Raw genomic sequence first — 26,978 nt, 5'->3', positions numbered from 1 at the left:
CAATTATTCATTCGGGTTTTGTTTATTAATAGGTTTACTCAGATTTTCTATTTCCTCTTGAGTTAATGTAAAAAATTTGTGTCTTTTTAGGAATTCATCCATTTCACCTAATTTGATGGCATAAGGTTGTTTCTGGTATTCACTTATAAATTCTTTTAATTCTACAGGGTCTGGAGTGATGTTAATCCCTGGTTTTGGTGATTTTGTTTTCTTACAAATTTTGTTTGCTAGAAGTCTATCAATTTTTGTAAATAACCAATTTTAGGTTTTGTTAATTTTCTCTGTTTTTCTCTTAATTTCATTTATTTGTATTCTGATCTTCATTACTTCTGTTGCAGTCTTTGGGTTCGGTTTGTTTTTCCCTTTCTAACTCGTGAAATCTAAGCTTAGATTACTGATTTTAGAACTTGAAAACTTATTGAGACCTGCTTTATGGCCTAACATGTGGTCTCTCCTAGATGATGCCCCATGTACACTTGAAAATAACTTGTGTTCCGCTCTTGTGGAGTGTCCTACAAATGAAAGTTTGGTCAAACTGATACCATTATTCAAGTCTTTTGTATCCTTACTGGTTTTCTGTCTTGTTCTAAAAATTGCTGACAGATGTACCGAAGTCTTCAAGTATAACTGCGGGATCGTCTGTTCCCTTCTCAAATCTGCCAGATTTTGATTCATGCATTTGGGACAGTGTTGTTGAAGGTGTATACATGTATTATTGTTACATCTTCCTGGTATATTGACTCTTTTGTCATTATGAGATGATTCTCCACTAGCATTTCTTCTCTTAAAGACCATCTCATGTGACATGAAGAGTCATTCCAGCTGTCTTAGAATTACTGTGTGTGCACGTTATATATTTTTTCATGTCTTAGAATGTAAGATTTGTCTTTGAATCTTTTAGTTGGGTCTTATATTTGCATCTTGTCCATCGATCCTGCCTTTGGTCTGGAGTGCTTTGTTTATGGTTAATGTCATGATTGGTGCTGTGAACAGCTGCCATTTGCTGTCTGTTTCTCTAGGTCTCATATGTTTTGTTCCTGTGTTCCTCTTTTGTATCAGACAAAAATTTTAGTATTCCATTTTAATTCTGCTGTTGATTCTTTGTTTTTGTTTTTTGGGGGTTTTTTTAGTTTATTTTTAAGGACTGTTGGCAACGGGAAGTGCCCCAGGCAAGAGGGCTAGACTCCCACTGCTCTTACCTGACATTCTAGTAGATTGGCATGAATAAATGCTTCTCAATTTGCTTTTTCCCTTTGGTTGACTTTCAGATCCTCAGATGGTTGCTTTGACAATTGTGTTCAGTTTTACCTTGTTTCGAGGGAGAGAAGCCACCGACTGCCTCTCTTCCCTCAGCTGAGTCCTGTCTCTGGTGCCTTCACAGAATCTCCATGTAACCACGCCTTAGCAGTGCGAGCCCCGTGGAGCCCAGTACCAGTGCTCTGTCGTCCCTGGCCCCAGCCCCCCTCTGTACTCTGCCACCCTTGCCAGTCCCCTTGTCCCTTTGCGGACAGGCACGAGAGCACACTGGTGCGGGTGCCACCTCAGCAGACGCCCGGCTGGGGAGTGAGGTGTGCATCTCTTCTCTCCTCAGGTTTCCTGCATCCTGGGCTCTGTACTTTACAAGGAGGGCCCTGGGTGACTTGAGGTCTCAGATCAGCCCTGCCATCTTTGTTTTGGCTGTGTAGCTGCTCAGCAGAATGTGACTTTTTAATTTGTCCCTTCTTTGTTTCGCTAAATAACTGGGTACTTTTTTTTTTTTTTTTCTTTCCTTTCAGGCTGAACAAACTCCAAACACTTGTGAATGTCATGTTTGTAAACAAGAAGCCTCTGGACTGACAGCATCAGCAATGACAGCTGGCGCCCTTCCTCCCGGCCATCAGTTCATGAGCCCGGAGAAGCCCACACACCCTGCTCTGCATCTTTACCCCCACATCCACGGACATGTGCCTTTGCACGCAGTCCCACACCTGCCCCGCCCTCTCATCCACCCCACCTTGTATACAGCGCCCCCCTTCACACACAGTAAGGTAAGTCAAGGCAGAGAGGGCCTGAAGCTCCCCTGTCACTAAGGTCTTTGCAAGAAGTGCATAGTTTAACAAACAAAAGTCATAAATTGTCAACTTGTATAGGACCATGTCTACTCCTGATGGGAGGTCTGCAAATGTCTCCTTTTATCGTAATCTCTTAAGCTCTCAGAATTTTGAATGTTCACGGTTGTAAGAACAATCACAAAAGTCGTGATATATTCCTTCAGAATTAACTAGAATGTAAAGAGTTTCCCAGGTGATAACGAGTTATCCTTGGGTGCCTGCACAGATAGCTCTTCTCACCAAGACATAGTTCGGTTCTTTACTTACGGCGCCCTGGGCCCTGGCTTTTTTTCCTAACATTGTATGGGTAAAATACTGAGTACGCATGAGTCTTCTGACCCTAGCGGGGCTCTCCAGTATCTGAAATGATTATGCTCTCTATGTGCAAAAATTAAGGACTTGTCGAAATACACAGACTTAAGGAGGAATCCTGAGCGCACTACAGGAAGAAGTCCCAGCGTCAGGTGGTTGTTGAGGGGTGGCTGGCGGGCACACGGGAAAGGGCATCCCAGAAACTGGCTGTGCTGCAAGCTTGTTCAGAGAAAGAGTGGGCATCTAGAAGAAGTTCGATTTTCATGTATTTCTTCTTAGAGAACACCATGCTTCTATTTGAGTAGCTTAGGCTTTGCAGAGAAATTCTTAGGTTGGTTTCATTCTTTGTACCTTAGATAGCTTTGCCTCCTTAGCTATTTTGAACTTAGCTTTATTGACTCTTCTAAATTCTGATTTTTGGTTTCCTTTTCTATCAGTTATTCTGGTTCAAGATTAGTTTTAATCAAAAATAAAATTTTCCCCAAACTACAGACTTATGATTTAAAACCGTGATTCTTAACTGGGAGAAGGGAGGAGAATGCAGGGTGGAAGGGGCTTTTTCAAACCGCACACACATTTTCTCCCTGCAAGGGCGTCTGCCGTGAAGTGGGGTGTGTGTAGCCCACCAGTGGGCTTTGTTTTCTGGGGAGGGGCACGGGTAGGAGAGTGACAAGCACTGATTCAGAGTAAAGTAGAATCAGTTTGTTACGTTTTGTTGTGATAAGTAATTGGTAACTACCCAGGTTTATGCTTAAATTTTGTTCGATTGGATATCTCTCAGTTTGACATTGAATGATGGCTTTATTAGTAAAATGATTTGAAATAGCATTTTCAGGTGTATATTCAAAGCCAGCCTGTTTTCACAGTCACCTAGTCTACATAGCCTCTTTCTCTCTGGTTGAATATATCAGGTGGGGAAGCTATCCACTCTGTTTTTCCCTGGATAGAACTGCTGTCTAGTCCCTAGGAACCACCCCTAGAAATAGAGTGCAGTGAAGCTGATTATTCCCCAGAGGCTGCTGGGACACTCCAGTTAAAAACGGATATTTTTCCCCCTAACTTTTGGCCTTTTCTCACAGCATTATAAGTAGTCCCTAAAATGGTAAAAGAGAAGAAAAATATTTTGGGGAAGCATCATCTGTATATAAAATCTATTTAATACCTTTTCAATTTTAATCTAGTAGATAGACGTGATGAAGGATTCATAGGTAGAAGGGCAAACACAGAGGACGAGCTGTTAAGCTTCATTTCAGTCACTGTGCTATGAATGTCAAGACTGTTCAGTGATGCATGTAAAATACATTAACTGGATGCCATTTTTATTTAGAAAAATGAGATGCATTTGGCAAAATACTTCAATTGTAGCTGATAAAAAGACATTTGTTTCTCTAACAAGCTAGCGTTGTCACTTACAAGGTCTTCCAAAATTGGTTTGTATTACTTGAGTTAGTTTGACTTCAGCGAATACTGTGAATACACGTGTAGCTAATGCATAACGTGTTCACAACCCCATAGGAGTTGGTAGAAGCCCCTTCTAGAGAATTCACACACTTGTTCAGTTACATCAGAGCAAGCGTGTTCAGAGGATGTCCCCGTGTCATTGGGAGGCAGAGGTGGGCACTGAACGTGGAGGAGGGCGGCTGTGCTCACGGAGCTCTTCTGCTTCCCTGTTTGTGTTCGTGGGGCCTTTAGGGATCTTTACTCTGGTAAAGTGACATCCGTCACCATTAAGCCTTCGTGTCATTATAGTTGTAATTCTTTTAATTCATACTGTGGCCATTGTGGGTAAATATTTAGTACCTAAAATGCTTGGGATGAGTAGCGTAGAAAGTTTATTTGTTTGAACTTAGGAAAACTTGAAGATTGTTTCTGGTTTTCAAATGTCTTTGTACCAGTGATACATGTATCTTATATGCTGAGATCAAAGTCATTTCAAAGTTAAATGTAGTTGCAGGAGGAAAAGGCAGTAAGGAAATTTTAGACAAAAATTAAAACTATATGACAGGGAGTTTCATTTGCAAATATTTGCGGATTTCGCAGCCTTCTTTTTGGTACTGATTTCTGTTTTAATTCCCTTGTGGTCTGAGAGCAGACATCGTATGACTTTTACTCTCTCGAATTTGTTGAAGTGTGCTTTGTGGCCCAGAATGTGGGCTGTCTTGGTGAGTGTGGCCTTGAGAATTTGCATATTCTGCAGTTGGTGGATGAAGTCGGCTACAGACGTCCGTTAGGTGCCGTTGACTGATGGTGCTGTTGAGTTCAACGATGTCCTTCCTGACCTGCTGCTGGATCTGCCCGCTCCTGACAGAGGGGTGGGTGTCAGAGCCTCCAGACTACGGGTGGGTTCTCCTCTTCCTCCTGCAGTCCTGTCGGTTTTTGTCTTGCGTAGCTGGGCGCTGTGTTGTTAGGTGCTCACATGTTCAGGATTGTTACGTGTTCTGGGGGGATTAGCCCTTCTGTATCATTATGTACTGCCCTACTTTATCCCTGAGAATCTTCCTTGCTCTGAGGGCTGACCTGTCTGAAATTAACACAGCTCCTCCAGTTTTTCCTTTACATTAGCAGGGCGTCTCTTTCTCCATTTCTTTACTTCTAACTTAAAGCGGTCTTTATACTTCCAGTAGGTTTCTTGCAGACACACGTAGATGGGTCTTGTTTTTTAATATACTCTGAATACAGTTTCTGTCATTTCATTGGTATATTTAGACTAGCCACGTTTAAAGTGATTTTTGATGTTTTGGGTTAAGAGTCACCATTTTCCGATTCTCTGTTCGTTACCAGAGGCTTCTTTTTTGCCTTCTCCACTTTTAATTTTTTGATTCTCGTTTAGCTCTTCTCTTTAGCATACCAATGATACTTTTTTAAAAAATTGGCACTTGTATTAGAATATACATTTTACCTCATCTAAGTCCTCCTTCAAAGAACTGCTCTGCTTCGTGTTGATATAGGTACCTTTTCATAGAGTGTTCCCAGCCCTTCCCTCCCATCCCTTGTGACAGTGCTGTATTGTTTTCCCGTATCTGTTTATTAATCACCCAGTGCATTGTTACTGCTAATGCCTAAGCAAAGTTATCTTTTAGATCAATGGATGATGCAAAATAAGTTTATCTCACTTGTATTTATTTCTTCCCCATTCCCTTCCTTTCTTTATGCAGATCCAGGTTTCTGACCTGTATCAGTTTCCTGCTGCCTGAAGAAAATCTTATAACGTTCCTTGTAGGGCAGGTCTGCTGGCGATGAGTTCCCTCAGTTTTTGTTTGTCTGAGGAGGTCTTTAGGTCTCCTTCCCTTTTCAAGGATAATTTCGTTGGAATCAGAATTCTAGGTTGGCGGGGTTTTTTCTTTCAACACTTTAAGCAAATTTCACTCTACTTTTCCCTTGCATGGTTTCTGATGAGATGTCCTCTTTAATTCTCTTCCTTATTCTTAGAGGTGTAGGGATCCCTCCCCCTCTCTTCTCCCTCCCCCTCCTCTTTCCTTCCTTTCCCCACGCCTCCCCTCCCTTTCCCCAGGCTGCTTTCAAGGTTTTCTTTTTGTCTTTGGTTTCCTTCATTTTGATAATATAAAATGCCTAGGTGTAGATTTGGGGGTGTGTTTTTTTCTGTTTGGTGTTCTCTGAGCATCCTGGATCTGTGGTTCATTGTCTTTTGTTAATCTTGGAATGTTCTCAGCCATTATTCCTTCAGGTATTTCTTGGGTCTTTTATCTGCCTTCTTCTGGTATTCTAGTTCCTGTTTGTTGTATCTTTTGAAATTGTCGCACACTTCTTGGACGTGTTGCTCTGGTTTTGGTCGGTGGTGGCGGTGGTTTTTTTGGTTTGGGTTTTTTTTGATTCTTGTTTCTTTTTGCATTTCAGTTTGAGAAGTTTCTATTGACAGATCTGGAAGGTCACTGACTCTTTACTTGGCCGCATCCCGTCCACTGATGATCACTTCATCAGAAGCGTTCTTCATTTCTCTTGCACTGTCTTTGTGCCTGGCTTGTTCTATTCTTCTGCAGTTTCCTTCTCACTGCTCACGTTACCTGTTTGTTCTCGCATGTTGTGTGCTTTTTCCACTCAAGCCTTCACCACGTTAGTCATTTTAAATCCCTGTCTGATGATGCCCAACCCTTTCATCTTCTATGTCCCTCGTCTGCCCCTGGCCTGCCGCCCCGCTTTGTGCGTCCGCCCCAGTCTGTCCCGAGAACCCCTTTTGCATCCGCCTTCCAGTTATGTGACTCTCTGGTGTGTCTAACCTGCCACTTCAGTTTGATGTATTAATTCCATCTGTGGTTCTGATTTGTAAGCTTTCATTAGTTTATTTATTTATTTAAAAAAAATTTTTTTTAATGTTTATTTATTTTTGAGAGAGACAGAGACAGAATGTGAGTGGGGAAGGGGCAGAGAGCGAGGGAGACACAGAATCTGAAGCAGGCTCCAGGCTCCAAGCTGTCAGCACAGAGCTCGATGTGGGGCTCGAACTCACGAGCTGCGAGATCATGACCTGAGCCGAAGTCAGACGCTCAACCGACTGAGCCACCCAGGCGCCCCTCATTAATTTATTTTTAAAATACGTTAGCAACTTTTTATGTTCTCTTGTTCCTTGGTCATGTTTTCTTTCATCTTTTCTTTCTTTAAGCATTTTACACATAGTTCTGTGTTTGAATGAAACTTTGAGGATCTAAATCTGGGTGTTTGGTTGCTCCTGTGGATGTGTTGTTTCCTATATGTGTAGTGATTTTTTTTTTTAATGGGGTCATGTTTTGTTCAACTTACTCGGTGAGAACAGCAAGGCCCTAAGTAGGGGAAGACCCCTGGGACCCTTGAACTCCTCCTGGCAGTCTCCAGCTCTCCTGCCTCCCGCGGGACCACAGACCTGTCTCCCGTCACCGTGACGACGGTGCATGTGCCCTCAAGGAAGCCATCCCGTCCCTACACGTTTTCACTCTGTGAAAGAGTCCCCTTGATTTCTCTGTGGCTCAGCACCTTGTTACAAAGGTGTTTGGTGCCATTTTTCTGGGAGCTAGAGTGTCATGTCCCCCTTACTGGACACAGTGCAAGCAGAGGGGGACCACACAGCCTCTCAGAGAAGAATGTCTGTGAGCTGGCAGGCTGCACCCCCTGCTCCTTCACAGAGCAGGCCCGGCCTGCTGGCCTCCATGGCCCAGAAGCAGAGGGTCATGACCGCAGAGCTGGGCTCAGAAGAAGCCCAAGGCTTCCAGCTCTAAATGTTGCATAGTTTCCATCTGGAAACGGAGTTCTGAAACAGACATTGTGCTAGGAAAGGGCCTTGTAATGGAGATAGAGCGAGGTCTTGAAGTCTCACTGGGAGCGTGAGGAATAGTCAGAAATGGTCACCATATCCTGGCCCTCAGTGAGTTCAGTATGAGTGGAGCCTGGCAAGGTGGCTCCCATGTGGCTCCGGGCCCTGTACATCTGTCCCCTCCCTCACTGGGTTACTTTAGCACAACCACTGCAAAAGCGATGAAACCAGACGTGGAGCAGGTCTGAGGCCAGGTTGGAATTTGAGGAAGAGAAAAGCTGTATGGAACACAGGGACAGAAACAGATTGCCATTGGGGGTCCTACAGTGATTAAAAAAAATTTTTTTTTAACGTTTATTTATTACTGAGAGACAGAGAATGAGCAGGGGAGGGGCAGAGAGGGAGACACAGAATCCGAAGCAGGCTCCAGGCTCTGAGCTGTCAGCACAGAGCCCTATGTGGGGCTCAAACCCACAAACCGTGAGATCATGACCTGAGCCGAAGTCGGACACCCAACCGACTGAGCCACCCAGGCGCCCCTGTGATTTTTTATCTGTATTTTGTTTCAGAGGCTGTATTCAATTCTTCTGGCCTGAGAAATAGCAAGACCGAAACAAAGGTGGTGATTTGGCCTCTTTACTGTCTCTGGCAGGAATGTTGAAGAACCATAGTAAGAAGAAACAATAGTCACTCATCCCGCTTCCCGCTCACTGGGGTGTAACTGGAATCCCTTTCTGTTTGAGTGCTTAGTGTTGGCAGCTGCTCTCACGCGTGGGTGCACAGACTCGGTCTTTTGCGCTGTTGGCTAGTTGTGTTCAGCAGCCATGTTGACGGAATCTGGGCTGGAGGTGGGTTGGTGTGCAGTACGGCTGGGTCTCCTGGCTCCCGCAGAAACCCGGAAGGTGTTTAGAAGGCATCTGTCATGTGTGTTTGTCAGAGCTCTCAATTAAAAGAAAAAAATGTTACTTTCCTGTAAATCACTTTTGTGTCAAAGTGGAGAACAGTTGAAAACTTCTGTCAGTTGAAGCCGTGTGGATTTGTACAAAGAGCGAAATAAATCAGTGTTGTAATTCAACAGCATTATCCACATGTTGAGAGACTAATTTTATGCTTAAATCACTGGTGTACCTGAGCGGGCAGTTGTACTTGGCCCCGCAGTCGGTCTAGTTGACAGAAGCTGGTTTTTGTCCTAAAGGAAACCCGCATCTGTTGAGGCTTAGCTGTCTTGTGGGAGAGCATTCCCATAAACGCAGCTTGTTTGTGGGGACCACCTGCTCCCTTGGTCTCTACAACCGGACTTCCTGTTCTGAGTAAATGGGCTTCTGAAGAAGTGTGTGAATGGAATTGAATTGAAGTTTTCAGTTATTTCAGCTTTATGGTTGTGTTCCCGTTCCTTCTAAATTAAACTCTGTTCAGCCTTTATTGAACATCCGGTATGTGCCAGGCCCTGTGCTACATGCTAGCAAAACAGAAACAGGTGAGCCATGGCCCCTGTTTTTCAGGATCTCCGAGGCTAAAGACAAAGACAGAATCAAATCCAAACCTCGGAAGGCCATGGCACACCTTACCAGGGATTGTACATGCAGAGTAGGAAGGTCACCCTGGAGAGGGAGGGCTGCTGACTGAGCCCGTGGGGTGGTTTTGCAGAGGAGGTGAGGCTGGCTAGGGTTTGGAAGGGTGAGCATGAGCTCTCTGGACACAGGCGGGCAGCAGCGAGGCTCTCAGCCGGGCTCCCTCGAGGGGAAGTCTGTCTGCTCTCAGCCGTGGGTCAGGAGGGTCTCGGGAAGTAGGGAGGAGCTTCGGGGCCCGGACGTGCTGTGGCTGTGCAGAGCTGCCCGCCAGGCCTTCTCAAAGCAGCCGTGCCGCCTGCGGAGCCAGCTGGCTTCCACCTGTCGGGCTCTCTGTCCCTTAGCAGAAGGTCTTCGAAACTGAGAAACTTCCTTCCCATCGATTCCTCCTCAGCAAAGCAGCTCTTAGTTTATCACGACTTTGTGAAAACTGGGGTCTGTAGAAGTACGGCTTTCTTGGTCTCCTCACTCTTTGCCCATGGGGCTCCCCCGACAGAACAGCTCGATTAGGCTCCTGCCTTGGTCCTGGGCATCCAGACCTGTTTCTTCCCGTTCGACAGCCCGAGGGTCCACTCCTTCCCCACCCTGCACCTCCACCTCCCTGAGCCTGTTCCAGGCCAACGGGTGTGCTGAGCCACCTGAGCAGCGTGATGCCCACTTCCTCTTGGTACCCAGGGGATGGGCGGCGTGGCCGGGGGCAGGGCGGGGTTGCTCTGTGTCTAAGGACCAGTCTCACAAAGTGGTGACCGTCCACCTCAGCCATCTGTGTGCTGCACGGCGACACCCACTGTCCAGTTTAATTCTTACCACAACCCTCGGAGGTAGGTATTTCCAAATTACAGATGAGAAAACTAAAGCACAAAAAGATTGAGTAATTTGCCTGAGGTCACACAGCTAGTAAAAGGGAGAGCTGGCGTCCAGACCCATCAGGCTGTGCAGCCCGAAGACTGAGAACAGGGCTGGTGTTTCCGACCAGCTGTGTCACTGACCACACCTCCTGGGAACTGTGGTCTCTGGCTTCTGCTCCGGTAGCTGCAGCGAATGTCCTGATGGCCCCAGAACCCCTCCTCTCCGTCTCTACCGCCACTGCCTCCTCATCTCTTGAACCGTGACTGACTGCTTCCTACGGTGCCCTCTCCCCTTCCCGGCAGAGGCCATGCAGACACGTCTCTGCTTTGGCTCCTGCAGCCTGTCTTGCTGTGGGGCAGTTGTCTGTGGATGTGGACTGTCCCTGTGCCGTCCCCATTCCCTCCTAAGCTCTGCCCTAGTCAGGCCCTGAGGGCTTTGTCCAACCTCCTGGGGAGGGAAAGCTGTGTGCTGGCACCAGCAAGGTGCGGGGGCAGCAGGGCCAGGACCCGCCTGAAGGAGGGCAGAAGTTAAACCAGCAGACCACAAGGAAGTCTTGAGTCATAGCCGCCATAGTAAGCTCTAAGTGGCAAAACTGGATTTTAGGTGTGTTGCCTGGGAAGGCCCACCTTGGTCTTGGGTGCTGGGTGGTGAGGGCAAAGGCAGTGATGAGTTCTTGGAGGAAGGGATGTTTAGGCTGAGGCCTAAAGGATGAATGGAAGTCGGCGAGGTTGTGAGCTGAGGTTAGGATGTTCTAGAACCTGGGTGCAGCACAGGCAAAGCTCAGGGTCAAGGAGGAGATTGGATTTGAGGGCCAAGGGAAGGCCTGTGTGTCAGGGGCTTGGTAAACAGGAGGGCCAGGCCAGGCCACGTTACAGACTTGCCATTTTCTCTTAAGAGCAGCGGGAAGACATTGGCATGTCCCCAGCAAGGGAGTGCCTCGCTCTCGAAAGCTCACTCTGGCTGCCGGGAGGGAAAGGACTGGAAGGAGGCTGGGTGGGAGATGCAGGGGCTGCCTCTGCGCAGGAGGAGGGGTGTGGGGGGGGCGGGGAGCCAGGGGAGTGTGCAGCCAGCCACCCGCCCTCTGTGCCCCGGCAGGGCCTGGGCGTGCTTCCGGGCTCACGTGAAATCCGTAGTTCCTTAGACGTGCCTGCACTTCGCCCAGGTGTGAGCCAGTAGTTTAAGACTTTAACCATTTTTCATTAGTGATTCCAAAGTTGGCTTTTTAGCAGTGATCCTGGAAATGCCAGATGAGGCTGAGCCCCAGGAGCAGCTCGTACACAAGCGAGCCCCACGGAGACGGTGCCGAGGGAGGAGTGCTGTACGTTGCTGAGTGGTCTCAGGTCTATTTGGTAGATTCCCGGAGACACCAGTTGCTTTTAAAACCTACGCCTGGTTCACATGTGACCGATCGTGCACGGCGTGACAGCCAACCAAGTAAGCGCTCCACGAGAAGCGTTCAGCCCGGGACGCCTGCCCACAGCGAGCGCGTCCCCACAGGGTTTTCAGTCATGGTTTGTCTGCTTGTAGTTTAACTACATAGGTAAAAACAGAATATTAATTTTGATATGTGATTAGAACATTTTTTTTTGTAGGCTTTACCGCCAGCACCTGTTCAGAATCACACAAATAAGCATCAGGTATTCAATGCATCTCTTCAAGACCATATTTATCCAAGCTGTTTTGGGAATACTCCAGAGTGGAATAGTTCTAAATTTATAAGTCTTTGGGGATCAGAAGTGATGAATGATAAGAACTGGAATCCTGGCACTTTCTTGCCAGATACAATTTCTGGTAAGGAACTTGTTAAAACTTTCTTAAAGGTTTACAATGGCCTGAGCTGGGTGGATCGCCGTCTGTTGCCTCGGTCCCCCAGTAGAAGCCCTAGGCTAGTCGGGCCCCGCCTTTGTCGCTAGTGGGAGGCCCCTCGGCCCCGTCCCGCTGCAGCCGCCCACATCTGCCGCCAGCCAGGGCCCTGCGCACCAGCGGGGTTTCTGCCACCCCAGCGCTGCCCGGCGTCTCGTCTCCGGGCTTCAGTGTTTGGCCTCTGGTTCTCGAGCAGTGATCACAACGAGCCCTCAACCCAGTGCACAGGGGTCTTGCAGCAGCAGCACCACCGTCGACTTGAATGCTGTGACTTACGTTCCTTTTCTCTGTTTCTGTATTGATATCGACCCTACATGGGGTCTGTCCCCTCTCAGCTCCCTCCTCCCAGCGCTCAGCTGCTGAGCCGCAGCTGTTACTCCAGTTGTAGGGAAAGGGGCACCCGAAGAGGGGCTGGCTGCTCCCTTAGCTCTGTCTTCACGTGGTTAGAGCCCTTGGTGGCCCCGCACCCAGCCCCCGCATGTGCTCAGAAAAGCACGCTAGACTTGACATCTGTGCTTGGAAAGGATTTCTAGCTGTGTGACCTTGGGCAAGTTGCTTAGCCTCTCTGAGCCTCAGTTTCTCTATCTTTAGGATGGGAATGATAGCACCAAGCTCAGAACGTAGCTTTAAGACATTAAGTAAAACCGCTTTGGGAAAGCACCTAGCACAGGAATTGGCACATAGTAGGTGCTCAATACGTTTTTTCCTAGATGAAAACTCGTTGTCTAGCATCACCCCGTGTGACCCCAGCCTCTGTAGTGGCCCCAGTGCTAGGAGTTCTGTTGGCAGACGTCCCGTAGGTGTTGGTTATGTGTTCCTCAGGAGCCTTAATTCTCGCATTCTTCTCTGAAGGGGGTGACATGCTAGGGCCAGCGCTGTCCGAACCCAGACCCGAAGCCCTCCCGCCTCCGCCCAGCGACGAGGCGCCTACCGTGCCGGAGAGCAAGGAGAAAAAAAGTGCCGCCAAACAGAAGTGCTTATACAATTTCCAAGACGCCTTCCTGGAGGCGAACAAAGTCGTGATGGCCACGTCGTCCGCCACCTCCTCCGTATCCTGCACAGCCACCACCGTGCAGTCAAGCAACAGCCAGTTCAAAGTGTCATCCAAGAGGCCTCCCTCCCTAGGTAAGGCCCGCCCAGCGCCTCTGTAATTGCCTTTTCCTTGGCATGGCCAGAGGCCCAGGTGTGGTGGTAGCCCTGGAAAGTGCTGGCGAGCAGAGGGCACTTCCCTGCGAGTCTGATTCGCATGTTGCTGCCCCACCAACTTCCTCCGGGGCCTTGCCACGCTGTCTTGCCTTTCTTTTCTGTTCCTGTAGTTGTGAGAGAGGAAGGGGTCACTGCTTTCTGAGCATGAGAAGGAATTTGTCCTTTAAAAGCAGAAGCCTGGTGGAGAGGGCGTTGATGGGGCTGCGGGCCGGGCTGCGGCCCAGCCCCCGTGCTGCCTAGATGGCTCCACGCTGTGGTGTGAGCACAAGCAGAGGGGAGCTGGAAGCAGAGGTCAGAGGCACGTAGGAGCTGGCTCCCAGGGCCCTCGCTAGCATCAGAAAGAATAATAGGATAGATTATAGCACGTACAGTCAGGAGTCACCCGGGTGTTCAGAGAAGGGAGGAGGGCGAGGCAGCTCTTTGACAGACAGACACTCACCGCTGCTCCATGATAGACATGACAGAGAAGGCCACCGTGCAGCCTTCAGGGTGGCTGTCAGTCCAGGTGAGCACCCTCGGTGGTCGTGACAAACAGCGGGTGTTCGCCTGGGGAATGCAGTATGCCCACCGTCCAGGAGCAGCAGCCACAGGTGACTGGCAGATCACGAAGGGAATATCAAGTGCCCCTCGCTGGAGGAATCCGGCAGACCACCCCCTGCACACTGGTCAGAGGTGACCTCCCCGTCAGGGCACGGACTGATGCTAGGGGCCTCTTTGTGCGATCACGCAGGAAGGATCCGTCATGCCCGGAATATGTCTGCTAACTCTGACGTGACACCGTAAGCCCATGCTGGTGGGCAGCTGTCCTCAACTCAGAAAATGCAGTGTTGCAGGAGGAGAAAAGTTGACAAGGGGCTGGGTTGGGGGACATGGGGGACGGGATGAGAATGTCACATGGACGGTGTATCTTTGATGTGGTCACACAGCGAAGCGTCCTGTCCTCCAGGGTTTGTGCTGACGTGTTTAGTGTTAAGCCAAAAAAGTGTGTGGCTCAACACCCACACGTGTGACAACATGTTCAGTGTGGTGAATCCAGGTGAGGGGTATGTGGGTCGTCTTCGTAACTGTGCCTTCACAGTCTCTATAGAGCTTCGAACATCTTCACACGAAAAGGTTGAGAAAAGGTTTAGTGAACAGAAACTAACTTAGTGCAGTGTCCTCGATGACCCTTCTGTGTCTCCACACGCAGGCGAGGTGTTCCACGGCGTCAGCAAGGAGGACCACAGACACGCGGTGCCGGCCGCCCCGAGGAACAGCCCCACGGGCCTGGCGCCGCTCCCCGCCCTCGCCCCTGCCGCCCTCGCCCCTGCCTCCTCGCCTCACCTCGCAAGTCTCGCAGCCCCGTCCTTCCCCAGCACCGCGGCCACGTCCCCCGGGTTTGTGGACACGCGCAAGAGCTTCTGTCCTGCTCCCGGAGCCCCCCCGCCCCCCACCACAGACGGCTCCCTCAGCGCCCCCCCCAGCGTCTGCAGGTGAGCCTGGGGCCCGCCCCGGCGATCTGTTCCTGGGCATGTGCGGCTGAACGGCCAGGGAAAGATGGACAGGGGCGTGCCCAGCAGAGGCCGTGGGACGAGGGGAGGACACTGGTCGCATCTGTAGTCCTCAGAGCTGGGGCCACCAGGGATCGGTGTGCAGACCACCATCTAGCCACCAGCTGCTTCACGGCGGAGAGGGGTCGGGGGACCTGGGTGTTTTTTACGTTGTTATACATTCAGTGAAGAATGATACAACAGCTTTAAAAAAATTTTTTGTTTTAATGTTTATTTTTGAGAGAAGGGGGCGGGGGGAGGGGGAGCAGAAGGAGAGGGAGACACAGAATCGGAAGCAGGTTCCAGGCTCTGAGATGTCAGCACAGAGCCCGACGCGGGGCTCGAACTCACAGACCGCGAGATCGTGACCTGAGCCGAAGTCAGATGCTCAACCGACTGAGCCACCCAGGCGCCCCAAACAACAGTTTTTTTTTAAAAAAAAAAAGATGATTTGGGGAGCACTTAGGTGGCTCAGTCAATTGAGCGTCTGACTCTTGATCTCAGTTTGGGTCTTGATCTCAGGGTAGTGAGTTCAAGCCCCAAGTTGGGCTCTGCGCTGGGCAGGAAGCCTACTTAAAAAAAATAAAAAGATGATTTGTGTTGTGTTTGAATTTGCCTATGTGAAGCCATCCCCACACAACCTCCACCGTCCGCCCCATGAAGCGGTGGCAGGAGGGACAGTGCAGAAGGAGACTGAGTGTGCCCTCCAAGATTATGTGCCTGCCCACACCACCTTTCCTGTGTGGCTCCTGGTGTCCGGGCAGCACCCTGCTCCCCATACAGCTGGCGGCTGGTAACCGCCTATGTGTGGTTTCGCAGTGACCCCGACTGCGAGGGGCACCGCTGTGAGAACGGCGTGTATGACCCGCAGCAAGACGACGGGGACGAGAGCGCTGACGAGGACAGCTGCTCCGAGCACAGCTCCAGCACCTCGACCTCCACCAACCAGAAGGAGGGCAAGTACTGTGACTGCTGCTACTGTGAGTTCTTCGGGCACGGCGGGGTAAGTGTCCCCGGGGGCGAGTTCCTGGGGGGCCGGCACATCCTGGGGCGGCGGCGCGGCACGGCCACACCGTGTGTAGAGCCCCAGGCGCAGTGTGAGGAGAACCGAGGGACGGTCCGGAGTCGTGGCTCGCCCTGTAGGTTGTACTCACCCTAAGGAGGTGGTGAAGATACCTGCCCAGAGATGTAGCTCTAAGGATTACTGCATTTTTGCATTTGTTTGTGAGTTTTAAAACAATTGATGAGCTAGGGGCCTACTGAACAGCTGGCCGTGGAACCGTCGCGTCTGGGCTGTGCACAGCCGTGTGGTGGGGGTGCTCGCGTGCGCGGTGTGCACGTGGGATTCCTGTTGCCGGGATACAGGGGGTGTTGATGCACATACACACGTACACCTCCTTCCAGAAGGGTCTGTCTGTACAAGCAGACGCCAGCCGTGGTGCCTTGAGGGGAGCTGGGAGGAAAAGCAGCGACTGGTATTTTGCTCTTTTTCCACTTTTGTTCTGTCTGCATTTGCTCAGTGGGCACACGTGTGTTTAGTGTCAGGAAGAAATTTTGGCAGTGCGATTGAGGGCAGTTTTCTTTTTTCCTTTTGATGCTACACAAGAAACTACAAACGGATGAAGAGATTGTATAAACACTATTGACTTGAAAAGATAATCACTGTATCCTGTAAGAAGTACATTAACCCGTACATGTGGGTTCTTTTTCCTTTTTCAGTTTAAAAATACCTGTTCGTGTACATAGTTGGTCCTACGTTACCGCATTTTTCATGAACATGTGAAGGTTGACAGGGTCTGTGCTAGAACTGGTCTTGGGGTAACTGTGGTAGGTTTTCCTTTTGGCCACCATTTGTTTATCTTATTTTTCACAATGAACGCTTATTACCTGACAAATAAGGAAAAGTTTACTTCTAGGGATATGTGCTGGAATTGGCAGTATTCAGAGTCATGAAAACATGAAGCTTAATTGAGTTATGTTCTCATTTAATTGCCTTAGCCTCCGGCTGCACCAACAAGTAGGAATTATGCAGAAATGAGGGAGAAGCTTCGTTTGCGGCTGACCAAGAGGAAAGAGGAACAGCCTAAGAAAGCGGACCAGCTCTCCGAGAGGGAGGGTGTGGTTGACCATCGCAGGGTGGAGGACCTTCTGCGGTTCATAAACAGCTCCGAGCCCAAGCCAGTGAGCAGCACCCGAGCCGCCAAGCGAGCCAGGCACAAGCAGAGAAAGGTGAGCATGCCACAAGGTGCTGCCGGGGGCGGCGGGCGGGCCTCGGGGCCCCATGCCCACCATGCTGCCACTAGGGCCCCGGACCGTCTCTGTGTCCGTGGCAGGAGCCGGGCAGAAGCCCTATGTTGTATTTTCAGGACACAGCTTCCCCTTTTTAAAGTCACAGGTTTGTCAGTGGATCTAAAGCAGGCCTTTGGGTCCCTATGCCCAGCGGGGGTGCCGCAGCAGACCCACGACCTCTGTCTGTGAAAGAGCCTTCCTTCCCAGGGAGGTTGAGGAAGGAGCCCCTGGCTGGGAGTCAAAGGGGGTTCGCAGTGGGCTTTGGGAGACTGAGGGGAAAGAAGTTACTTCGACATGCGGCTGGGACAGGGCTCTTGGCACAGCGACATCCTTGGGACCTAGTCCGAGGGCTCCTCCCGTCCCCTCGCTCCTCGTCCCCCAGCTGGCAGAGGACGATCAGGCAGAGCCATCCCGGAAGAGGGCAGGCACGTGGCATCGGAGCCCCGGGTGGAAGAGTGGGATGGAGGGCCGTCGCGGGCAGCTCTGGGCACCTCACTGCAGGGCGTGTGCATGGGCTGTCGAGAAAGCAAGCATCTGCCGTGACTAGACGGGTTGGGCCAGCGGAGGACACAACGTGCAGAGGCTGTCCGCTAGCACTTCCTCTTAGTGCTGCAAGTGAGGGCACGGGCCGCGTCTGCCCTTCTGTGTGCCTCAGCACCCTGGGGCCAGGCCCATGCCAAGGCCATCCTGGTTCCGGCCTCCTACAGAGGCAGACCGTGGCAGATGGATCCGGGCTGTGCAGAGGGAACCTGGAAGGGCGCAGGCTCTGACAGCAGGAGGGGTGGCGGCTTCGGGAAGAGGCCAGGCACCTGCGAGGTCCCACAGAGACAGAGTAGAAACCTCCCCCACGTGTGTCAAAGTGGGCCACCCAGCAGGAGCCCTGTTGGGCTCCACGGCCCCAGGCGAGGTGGAGTTGAGGGGCTCTGAGGAGAAGCCTGCTCTGCACTCGAGGAGCCCAGGGTCTGCCGAGCCCCACTAGGGCGGGGCAGTGAGACGTATTTCCCACCAGGAGTGTTCCACCAGGGCCCACTCATCCCGTGTACTGTACCCAGTACCCCGTCTTCCAGAGCGGCTCGCAGGCCTGCTTTGCGTCTGGCTGAAGGGCTGGTTGTTGAAGGCACCGTGTACCTGGTTTTGAGTTCCCTATAGATTCTGTCTTGTGGCAGATTTACCCCCCGACCTGCTGTAGGGGGCGCCCTGCTCCTAGACGCTGGGATACCTGTCCAAAGTAGCACCCACAGGGGCCACTCCGGGAGCTGCCTGTGGCTGCTTGCCGTGTCCAAGGCTTCTCTGTTAATAGGTGGAACCAGGATTTTAAATAAGTTTTACCTGAATTGTCCAATTAAGTTTTTTTAAAAATCTGTCATCACATTTTTAACATGATTTTATGTTTAAGTTTTTCACAATTACAAGTAAATTGTCTCTTAAAAATATTGCCTACTGAGATGTTGTGAAAAATCATGTAAACCCGGAAGGACTTCTAAATGCAGATGTGTTTGCCAAAGTTTGTTACTGGAGCCCAGGGATGCAGAGAGCCCCGCAGAGAGCCCCGCCTCTCGCTCTTCACGGCTTCTGTTTGTTGTCAGAGCAGAAGGAAGAGTTTGTGCCAAGGCTCCTGGACTGTGTCTCACCACTGAAGCACGGTCTTCGCCAGGCATGAATATTAACGTGACGCCACGCTGGAGGGCAGAAATAGCCAACGTCTGTTTGCCGTGTGACGTGGAATATATTAGCATGCCATTGGCTCTGTGACCCTGGTGAAAATATGTTGAGGCCTTTGTTCATCTGCTAGGGTGGGAAAAAGGAGTTGCAGGTTTTTCAGTGCAGCGCGCACTTCTGACATGTGGATCCACCGGCCTCGCCCGCAGAGGCGCACTTGCCCAGCGGTGGTGGCAGGGGCATGGCCGTTAAACCGCCATGTGATCGGTGTGCGCGGCTGGTTCTCACGCTCCAGCGGGAGGCCGGCACAGGGCAGGGGCACCGCAGCTGCCTTGACCTGTTTTATAGAAGTGCCCAGCCACAAGCTCAGAGGCCGTAAGGAATTGTTTGCTAAGTGGCCCCCGCCACCACCACCACCTCCAGTAAAGTAATGAGTGTATATACCTGGGTAGAAAGATTAAATCTCATGATTCCAGAGAGTAAAGTAATTTGGGGTGAGTGTGTTTTAAGCTTTGGGCTTATTGTATATCCCCTTTCAGAGTTTATGTTCTTATTATATAAATTCGTTTTAAAGTTAATTGTTTTGTGTGCGTCTTCATGTTTAGAACACTTGCTGTTGTCTTAAGTTGCCTCTTTCCCCACGGCAGCTGGAAGAGAAGGCGCGCCTGGAAGCAGAGGCCCGGGCCCGGGAGCACCTGCACCTCCGGGAGGAGCAGCGGCGGCAGGAGGAGGAGGAGGAGTTTCAGCGGCTTCAGGAGCTTCAGAAGCTGAGGGCTGTGAAAAAGAAGAAGAAGGAGAGGCCAAGCAAAGACTGTCCCAAGTTGGACATCCTTGCTAGAAACTTCCAGGCAGCAGCAGAGTCTGTACCTAACTCTGAAAACATGCACAATGGCTCACTAGAGCAAATGGAAGAACCAGAGACCTCACCTCACTCCCCTTCCAGACACGGGGACCACTCAGAGCCTGGGCCGGGGCCGGGGGCCGACGGCGACGCCACCGACCCCATGGACACCAGAGACTCCAAGCTCCTCCTCCCGAAGGAGGTCAGCGGGAAGCAGCAGGAGCCGCTGTCTTTTCTCCTTGACATCATGCATCAGCACAAGGAGGGGAGTGGCAAGCAAAAGCTCAAGCAGACCAGTAAGGCCAGCAGCGAGCCGGCAAGAAGGCCGGCCGAGCCCCCCAAGGCCTCCGAGAGCCAGCCCAGACCCCGGCCCCAGACTGAGTCGAAGGCAAAAGTCCTGGACCTCACTTCCCTGGCAGAGCAGAAAAGAGAGGAGAGGAAAGTCAACAGTAACAACAATAACAAAAAGCAGCTGAACCACGTCAAGGAAGAAAGGTTGAATCTGGCCCCCCAGGAGCCTGCCTCCCCCAGCGAGCACCCTCAGGACAGCAAGCTGGTGCCCGCAGACTCTCCTCAGCCCAAGGGCAAGAGCAAGAAAAACAGGAAGAAGAAAGGAGACAGAGTCAGCAGCTCAATCGGTAAATATGGAGCGGGAAGTGGGGGGGGGGGGGTGGTTAGTGTGGCTGGTGCCCCCTGTCCAGGGTGCTACCTTGTCCCTCCTGGCTTGTGCTTCTTGTGGCTTTGTCACTGCAGTGAGAGACAGTGGCCATTGTTTGCTTTTGTTAGTTTGAAATAATTACAGATGGACAGAATTCCCCTACACTCTGATTCCCCAAAATCAGTGTGTTACCACATTGGCTTTGTCTGTCTTTTTCCCTCTTCTGTTGTTTTTCTGAAGCAAAGGAGAGAAATTTCAGACATGAAGCCCCTTTACCTTTAAATACTTCACTGTGGGGGCGCCTGGGTGGCGCAGTCGGTTAAGCGTCCGACTTCAGCCAGGTCACGATCTCGCGGTCCGTGGGTTCGAGCCCCGCGTCAGGCTCTGGGCTGATGGCTCAGAGCCTGGAGCCTGTTTCCGATTCTGTGTCTCCCTCTCTCTCTGCCCCTCCCCCGTTCATGCTCTGTCTCTCTCTGTCCCAAAAATAAATAAACGTTGAAAAAAAATTTTTTTTAATAAATAAATAAATACATACATACATAAATAAATAAATAAATAAATACTTCACTGTGTATTTCCTCGAAACAAGGATACTCTCTCACAAAACCACAACACAGTTATCAAAATTAAGAAATTAACACTAGTACAATACCGTGACCTAATTATATAGGCCTTAACTCCTGAAGATGGAGCATTGAGAGGGTCCTCAGTGTGGTTTGCATTTCCATTTTTCTCTAATTACGGTGAGGTCATGTTTTTAAGACCAGTTTGTCTCTTTTTTTGTGAATTTTCTATTCTTTATTTTTTTCTCACTTTATAATTAGGTTTTCAGTCTTCTTGTTTCCATGTTTAATAAGAGTTTTTCACGTTAGAGATACTAGCCTTTTAATGTGTTACATACTGCAGATGCAGAAGTGTTCTCTGTCACTTTTATCTAGTCAGTTCGTTGATCTCCTGTTGCCTCTGGATTTTAAATAACAGTCAGAAAGCGTCCCTCTAGCACAAAGGTGGAAGAGGGGTGTGCCTGTGTCTTGTAGCATTTGTGTGGTTCCGCCTTTTTCATGTAGTGCCTGGTACATTGGAGTTTGTTCTTGTGTATCCTGTGAGGCTTGGGTCCAGTATATGCTCTTTCTTTAAATGGTTAGCCCGCTGGCCCAGCATCAGGCATTAAAAATTCGTCCTGGGGCGCCTGGTGGCTCAGCCGGTTAAACATCCAACTTTGGCTCAGGTCATGATCTCATGGTTTGTGGGTTCAAGCCCCACGTCGGGCTCTGTGCTGATAGCTCGGAGCCTGGAGGCTGCTTCGGATTCTGTGTCTCCCTCTCTCTCTGCCCCTCCCCCTCTCACGCTCTGTCTCTCAAAAATAAACATTAAATTTTTTTTTTTTTTTTTTTTTTTTTTTTTAGTTAAAAAAAAAAAATTCATCCTGCCCCAGTGATTCAGGACATCTCCTTTGCGCCACACTAAATTTCTACTCTGGAATTTCTGCTCTTTTCCGCTTTGCTTTGTCATGTGCTGTTGCCGCACTGAGTTAGTTATTTGGGGAGCCCTGTGTGTTTCAGTGAGGCCTCTCCTCATAGGTGTTTTCCAGCATTGTCCTGGCTGTTTATTCCTCTCTGTGCTTCCGTGTGGACTTCAGTGTCCGCGTGCTGGGGCCATAAAAAAAGCTTTGTTGGTATCTTTATTGGAGTTGCATTAAATTTATTCATTAGTTTAGGGGAGAATTGATGCCTCTCTGAATTGATTGCCCTTTCCAGATGTAGGAGTGTTTCTCCACTCGTTGAAGTCCACTTTTGTGGCTTTTAGGAATGTTCTGAAATTTCTCTCGTAGATTGTCCACATTTCTTATTGAGTTTCTTGCTCACTACGTATTCGATCTTCCTCGTTTGCAATGTCATTGTGGGACTCCTCACCGTTATGTCTTCTCGCTCTGCGCTTTATGTGCATTAGCCACTAGTCACACGTCACCACTGAGCACGGGGAATGTGGCTGCTCCAAGTGGAGGGTGTTGTAGTGCAAACATACAGTGGATCTTGAAAGCCTTGTATGAAAAGAATGAATATAAATACAAAATACAGCAATGTAATTTTTGTACTGATTACAGGTGGAAATGATAGTCTTTTGGCTATATTTTAATTGAACGAAACGTATGTTACTAAAATTAATTTTACCTATTTTTAATTTTGTTATTGTGGCTACCAGAAAATCTTAAATTATATTTGTGGCTCACATCATATTTCTGTTGGATAGTGCTGCTCTGAGTGGTTGTTTGTGTACACAAAAGCTATTGATTTTTGTATATTAACTTTATGTCTTCTGTCTTACTGAATCATTTTATTGTTTGAGTGTTATTGTTGATTCTCTAGGGTTCTCCAGCTGTTCTATCGTATATATACAAATAGAGAAAGCTTTATTCCAACTTTCCCAAGTCTTACCCTCCCAGGGTTTGATTGTATCATTCTCAATCTTAACAGAAATGTCTGGTGTTTCCACATTAAGTCAGATTCTGGCTTTAGGGTAAGGTTTATATATCTTATCTTTTTGAGAAAATATGCAATGAGTCCTACTTTTATGGAGTGGTTTTTTTAAATCAGGAATGGGTGTTGAATTTGGTGAAAGATTTTCTGGAATCTGTGGACACAAATATGATTTTTCTTCTTATACCTATTATATTATTAGGTTTCCTAATGTTGAAGCAGGCTTGGATTCCTGGAATGAAGCCCATTTGCTTGCAGTGTATTGTATTCTTTAGTTTTGGGTTCTGTTTGCTATGATTTTAGTTAGCATTTTCATACCAATATTGATAAGAGATACAGGTCTGTAACTTTTTTTTTTTTCCTGCTTCCTGTATTAGCTTTGGCTACTAGTATCATATTTCATAAAGAAATGTAAAAAATTAGGGTTTCTTGTTTGTTTTTCATTTTCAGTGTTCTAGAACAATTCACCCTGCATTGAGACTATCAAAGCTTTCAAGTTCTGAGAGAAAAACTCCTATGCAGCCCTTTGGGCCTGGTGCTTTTTTATGGGCTAGGTCCTTGATAATTTTGTCTCTTTTCTGAGAAAGATAGAAATGGAAATTAGTTTATTTGGCATTGCTGTTTCTAATGAGGTTAATTTTAGTAAACTATATTCACATAGTAAATTATTTTTTCAGCTAGGTTTTCCAACTTATTTACGTAGAGGTGTGCAAAGTACCTTATTTTTAAAAATTTATTTTCAATGGCTATTTTCCTCATCATTATTTATGTTTTCTCCCCATTCTGTTTCATTCATTAGTTAATAGTTTGTCTATTTTGGGGACACCTGGCTGGCTCAGTTGGTAGAGCATGTGACTCTTGATCTCAGGGTGGTTGAGTTCAAGTCCCATATTGGGTGTGGAGCCTATTTAAAAAAAAAGTTTGTCAGTTTTGTTACCTTTTTTTTTTTTTTTTTAAACCAGCCTCTTGATTTATTAAATAGGTTTACTGTTGTTCTAATACCTCATGAATTTCTGCTTTTTATCTTTATTTTCTTCCTGTGCTTTCCTTTATTTTCTTGATTATTTCCCAACTTTTTGATTTGGGAATTGAGTTCATTTGTTTTCATTCCACCATTTTTCTTGATCAAAGTATTAAGTGCTTCAGATTTTTCTCTGATCATTCCTTTAAATATGTTTCATAGTCTGATAATGTTTCCATTTTGGTTTTTTGTTTGTTTTTAAGAAATTCAGTAATTTCTTTGTTTTTATCCCTCATTCACTAGTAGTGTAATAGGTGACTTTTAGGTTTCTGGGTGGGAGAATTGTTTTTGTATGTTTAATAATTTCTAGGTTTCCTGCATTGTGATCAGAGTTTGTTGTTTGTAATATTTTTGTTTTGTGGAATTTACAGGTATTTTTTTGTGACTGTTCCATATATACTTCAGATAAAAGTGTATTTTTTCTGTTATCATGGGGAAAATTGAATATGTATCTCCCATCATGTATCGATGAGTTATAGTAAGGGTTAGGTCTTCTGTATCCCATAGTTGTTTTTTGTGCTCTTGACCTGTCTTTTCTTATTTATTATTAATGAGTTTCTATGTTGTATTTCTTGTAGTTTTGCCTTATAAAGGTGGTGTTTGTGTTATTTGGTGCACTATAAATAACTATATATGTTATATAACCATATATATAATTATATGACTATAATAGCTAACTACAATATCTTCTTAGTGAATTGTGGTTTTCAGTACTGAAAAATATCCTTCTGTTGTGTTTTTGTGCTTTTGGCTTGGATTCTACTTTAGTTAAGATGGTGATCGTTGCCCTTTTATTGTCTCCATTCGCCTGGCGGGGCCCCTCTGTGCTAACCCCTTTCTGAGTCCCTTAGTGTTAGCTCATTCTCTGATTTTAGGTAGCACAAATCTGAGTCTTGCTTTGTGAGCCAAATGGAAACTCTTATCTACAGGTGAGTTTAAGCCCATTCTCATGTATTGTTACTGTGTGCTTTGTGTCGGCTCTGATTACAGTTTATAATTACTCTGTGTATTTTATACTTACTGTTTCTTTTTCTATGTGATGTGTTTCCTTAGCTTTTATTTGTAAAAAATCATTGGTTTTCACGACACTTGGCAGTCTTGTCTGAGTGCATTCCTCCACACTTGCACGTCTGGTGCCCCGTCCTTGCTTTCCTTCCACTGCTGGCTCCACGGGAAGCGCTCTGACACCCACTTCTTGCTGGGGCAACAGTCTGTGAGCCGATCCCATTCTTTCCATCTCGCAGTCCCTTCTCTTCCCGGTTTCAGCCGCGTTATTTCCGCTGTGTCAGACACACAGTACTCATAGGTCCACAGCTGATTACATTCCGTGCTTGTGCTGGTCCTCCTGTGAGGTTTTCCCAGCCCTCTTCTGGTTGGGTGGAGCTTGCTCCTGGGCACGTGTCCCCAAGCAAGGGTCAGGGGCACAGAATTCTCTGAGCTTTGGCAAAGCAGAACATTTCCTGCACTCTTAATGACGAACAGACAGCCTGGCTGGATGTGAAATACTTGGGTCATACTTTCCACTCTGATCAATATAGCTTTGTTGTGAAAAACGTCTTCGTGGTACTGAAGCTGGTCATGGTTCTCTTTTTTCCCTTATACCAAGATGCGCAATACTGATTATTAGTTCTAATCAGAAGAAAAGAATATAAGAAATTTGCTTTATTGGGATACCTGGGTGGCACAGTTGGTTAACCATTCAGCTCTTGATTTCGACTCAGGTCACCATCTCATGGTTTGGGAGATCAAGCCCCTCATCGGGCTCTGCGCTATTAACCAGAGCTTGGGAGTCTCTCTCTCCTCTCTCTCTGCCCCTCCCCCTGCTTGCGAGAGCGCTGCACTCGAATGAAATAAACATTTTTCTCAAATGAAATAAACATCTTTTTTTAAAGGAAGAAAAGAAATTGCTTTATTCAGACAGCTTTCCTAGCAGATGTACCTGCTCTGTCTGCTTTTGTGGTCGTTCCTCTTCTAGAACTGTTAATGGAATGACTTTTGATTAGAGATTGTTCCTACCTTAGACTTCACTTTCATTGTATCTGTAAACACCCTTGAGGCTCCTGGGTGGCCCAGTTGATTGAGCTTCCTACTCTTGATCTCAGCTCGGGTCTTGACCTCCAGGGTACTGAGTTCAAGCCCCTATTGGGCTCTGCACTGGGCATGAAGCCTACTTTAACAAAACAAACAAACTAACAAACAAAAAAACCCTCCTGCCCCATCTTGCTCTTCTTCATACGTCGGTGTTGCCTTGAACAGGGCGTCAGCAAGTTGGGTCGGCAGCCCGACGAGCGAGGTCTTCTCGATGTCCAGACAGAGCCCTGGTCAGAGTAGTCTTTGTGGCTGGGGAGGGAGGGACTGGGCCGTGGAAGCCAGGCAGCTGTGACTGGGCGTGTTGTCAGGATGACTGTGCCGGCTAGTGAAGGCCAGCACTGAAGCAGTGGCAGTGGATGGAGATGGGGGAGTCCCTGACTTTTCACAGAGCGCTTGCCCAGCACCTAGAGAGTGTGACGTATGGGCAAGGGGGGATGGGAGGCTCACTGTCAGGAAAGGAGCAGGCTTGCAGCAGAGTATGGGACCCACTGTTGCCTGTATTGGGGGTCAGACGCCCAAAGGCGTGTGTTTGCAGGAGGTAGCTTTATAAGCGTGGAACTCAGGAAAGCCGTCTGGGGCAGGGGTGGAGGTTTGGTGGTGTCGGTATCCAGGTGGAAGGAGGGATTGGGGGAGTTGCGGAGGAGGAAGGCAGAGAGTAGGAGGGCCTGGGTCCGGCAGGGGCAGGGGGCTGTCTGTGCAGGAGGGGCTGTGGTCACGCAGGTCCCGACAGGGAAGCTCTTCCCTGCCGTTTCTATGAGCTCACGGATGTGAGGGCGCTCTGCCTGGTGGCAGAGGTCGTCAGTGGTGCTAGCTGCTTACACAGGGGAACCATGTCTTATATGCTGCTGTGGAAGTGCCCCAGTGATGGGGGAAAAGGTGTGTCTGTTTGTTAAAGATTATAAAAAATTGCCCCATGCCAAAGTCTGCAGGGAAGCGGACACTCTGCACCCTTCTCTGATGGGGCTGGCTGTTGTGCCTGCACTGATGGTCCCACGCGAGGCCCAGACAGGGCCCAGGAAGTGCCCGGCATCCCACAGGTACCAGATGGGGTGGGCAGAGCAGAAGCGAGAAGTTGAAACCCTCAAACTGGCTGAGATTCCAGGAGATGGAATAGTCCCAAATCATTAGCCTCCCTGCTATCCTAACTGTTTTCAAATTGGGTGATTTAACTGTAAAGTGAAAAAGCAGCCTTGCTTTTTTATTGGAACAGCCTGAAAAGTTTTTGATGATGTTTCTGGGATGTTGCATATGTAAACCAAGTGCCTGGGAGAGCCATCTTCCTG

At 48.4% G+C, this 26,978-nt stretch overlaps 1 protein-coding gene across 14 annotated transcripts in view; it reads left to right on the top strand.

The window, feature by feature from the left end:
• The window catches only part of FAM193A (family with sequence similarity 193 member A), a 169,973-nt gene that overhangs the window by 130,184 nt on the left and 12,811 nt on the right, over nt 1–26,978 (top strand). For all 14 annotated transcript variants that reach the window (XM_023253472.2, XM_023253476.2, XM_023253470.2 and 11 more), the window contains 7 exons: nt 1,776–2,027; nt 11,654–11,852; nt 12,777–13,049; nt 14,320–14,602; nt 15,479–15,662; nt 16,658–16,888; nt 19,255–20,086. In XM_023253472.2, coding sequence (XP_023109240.2) covers nt 1,776–2,027; nt 11,654–11,852; nt 12,777–13,049; nt 14,320–14,602; nt 15,479–15,662; nt 16,658–16,888; nt 19,255–20,086 — 2,254 coding nt within the window. The remainder of the gene's footprint in view (nt 1–1,775; nt 2,028–11,653; nt 11,853–12,776; nt 13,050–14,319; nt 14,603–15,478; nt 15,663–16,657; nt 16,889–19,254; nt 20,087–26,978) is intronic.

The sequence above is a fragment of the Felis catus genome, chromosome B1 (assembly GCF_018350175.1).
Source record: "Felis catus isolate Fca126 chromosome B1, F.catus_Fca126_mat1.0, whole genome shotgun sequence".
In the NCBI taxonomy this organism is placed as follows: Eukaryota; Metazoa; Chordata; class Mammalia; order Carnivora; family Felidae; genus Felis; species Felis catus.
The sequence above is the reverse complement of the archived record's forward strand: the minus strand, read 5'-3'. Positions and strand labels throughout refer to the sequence as shown.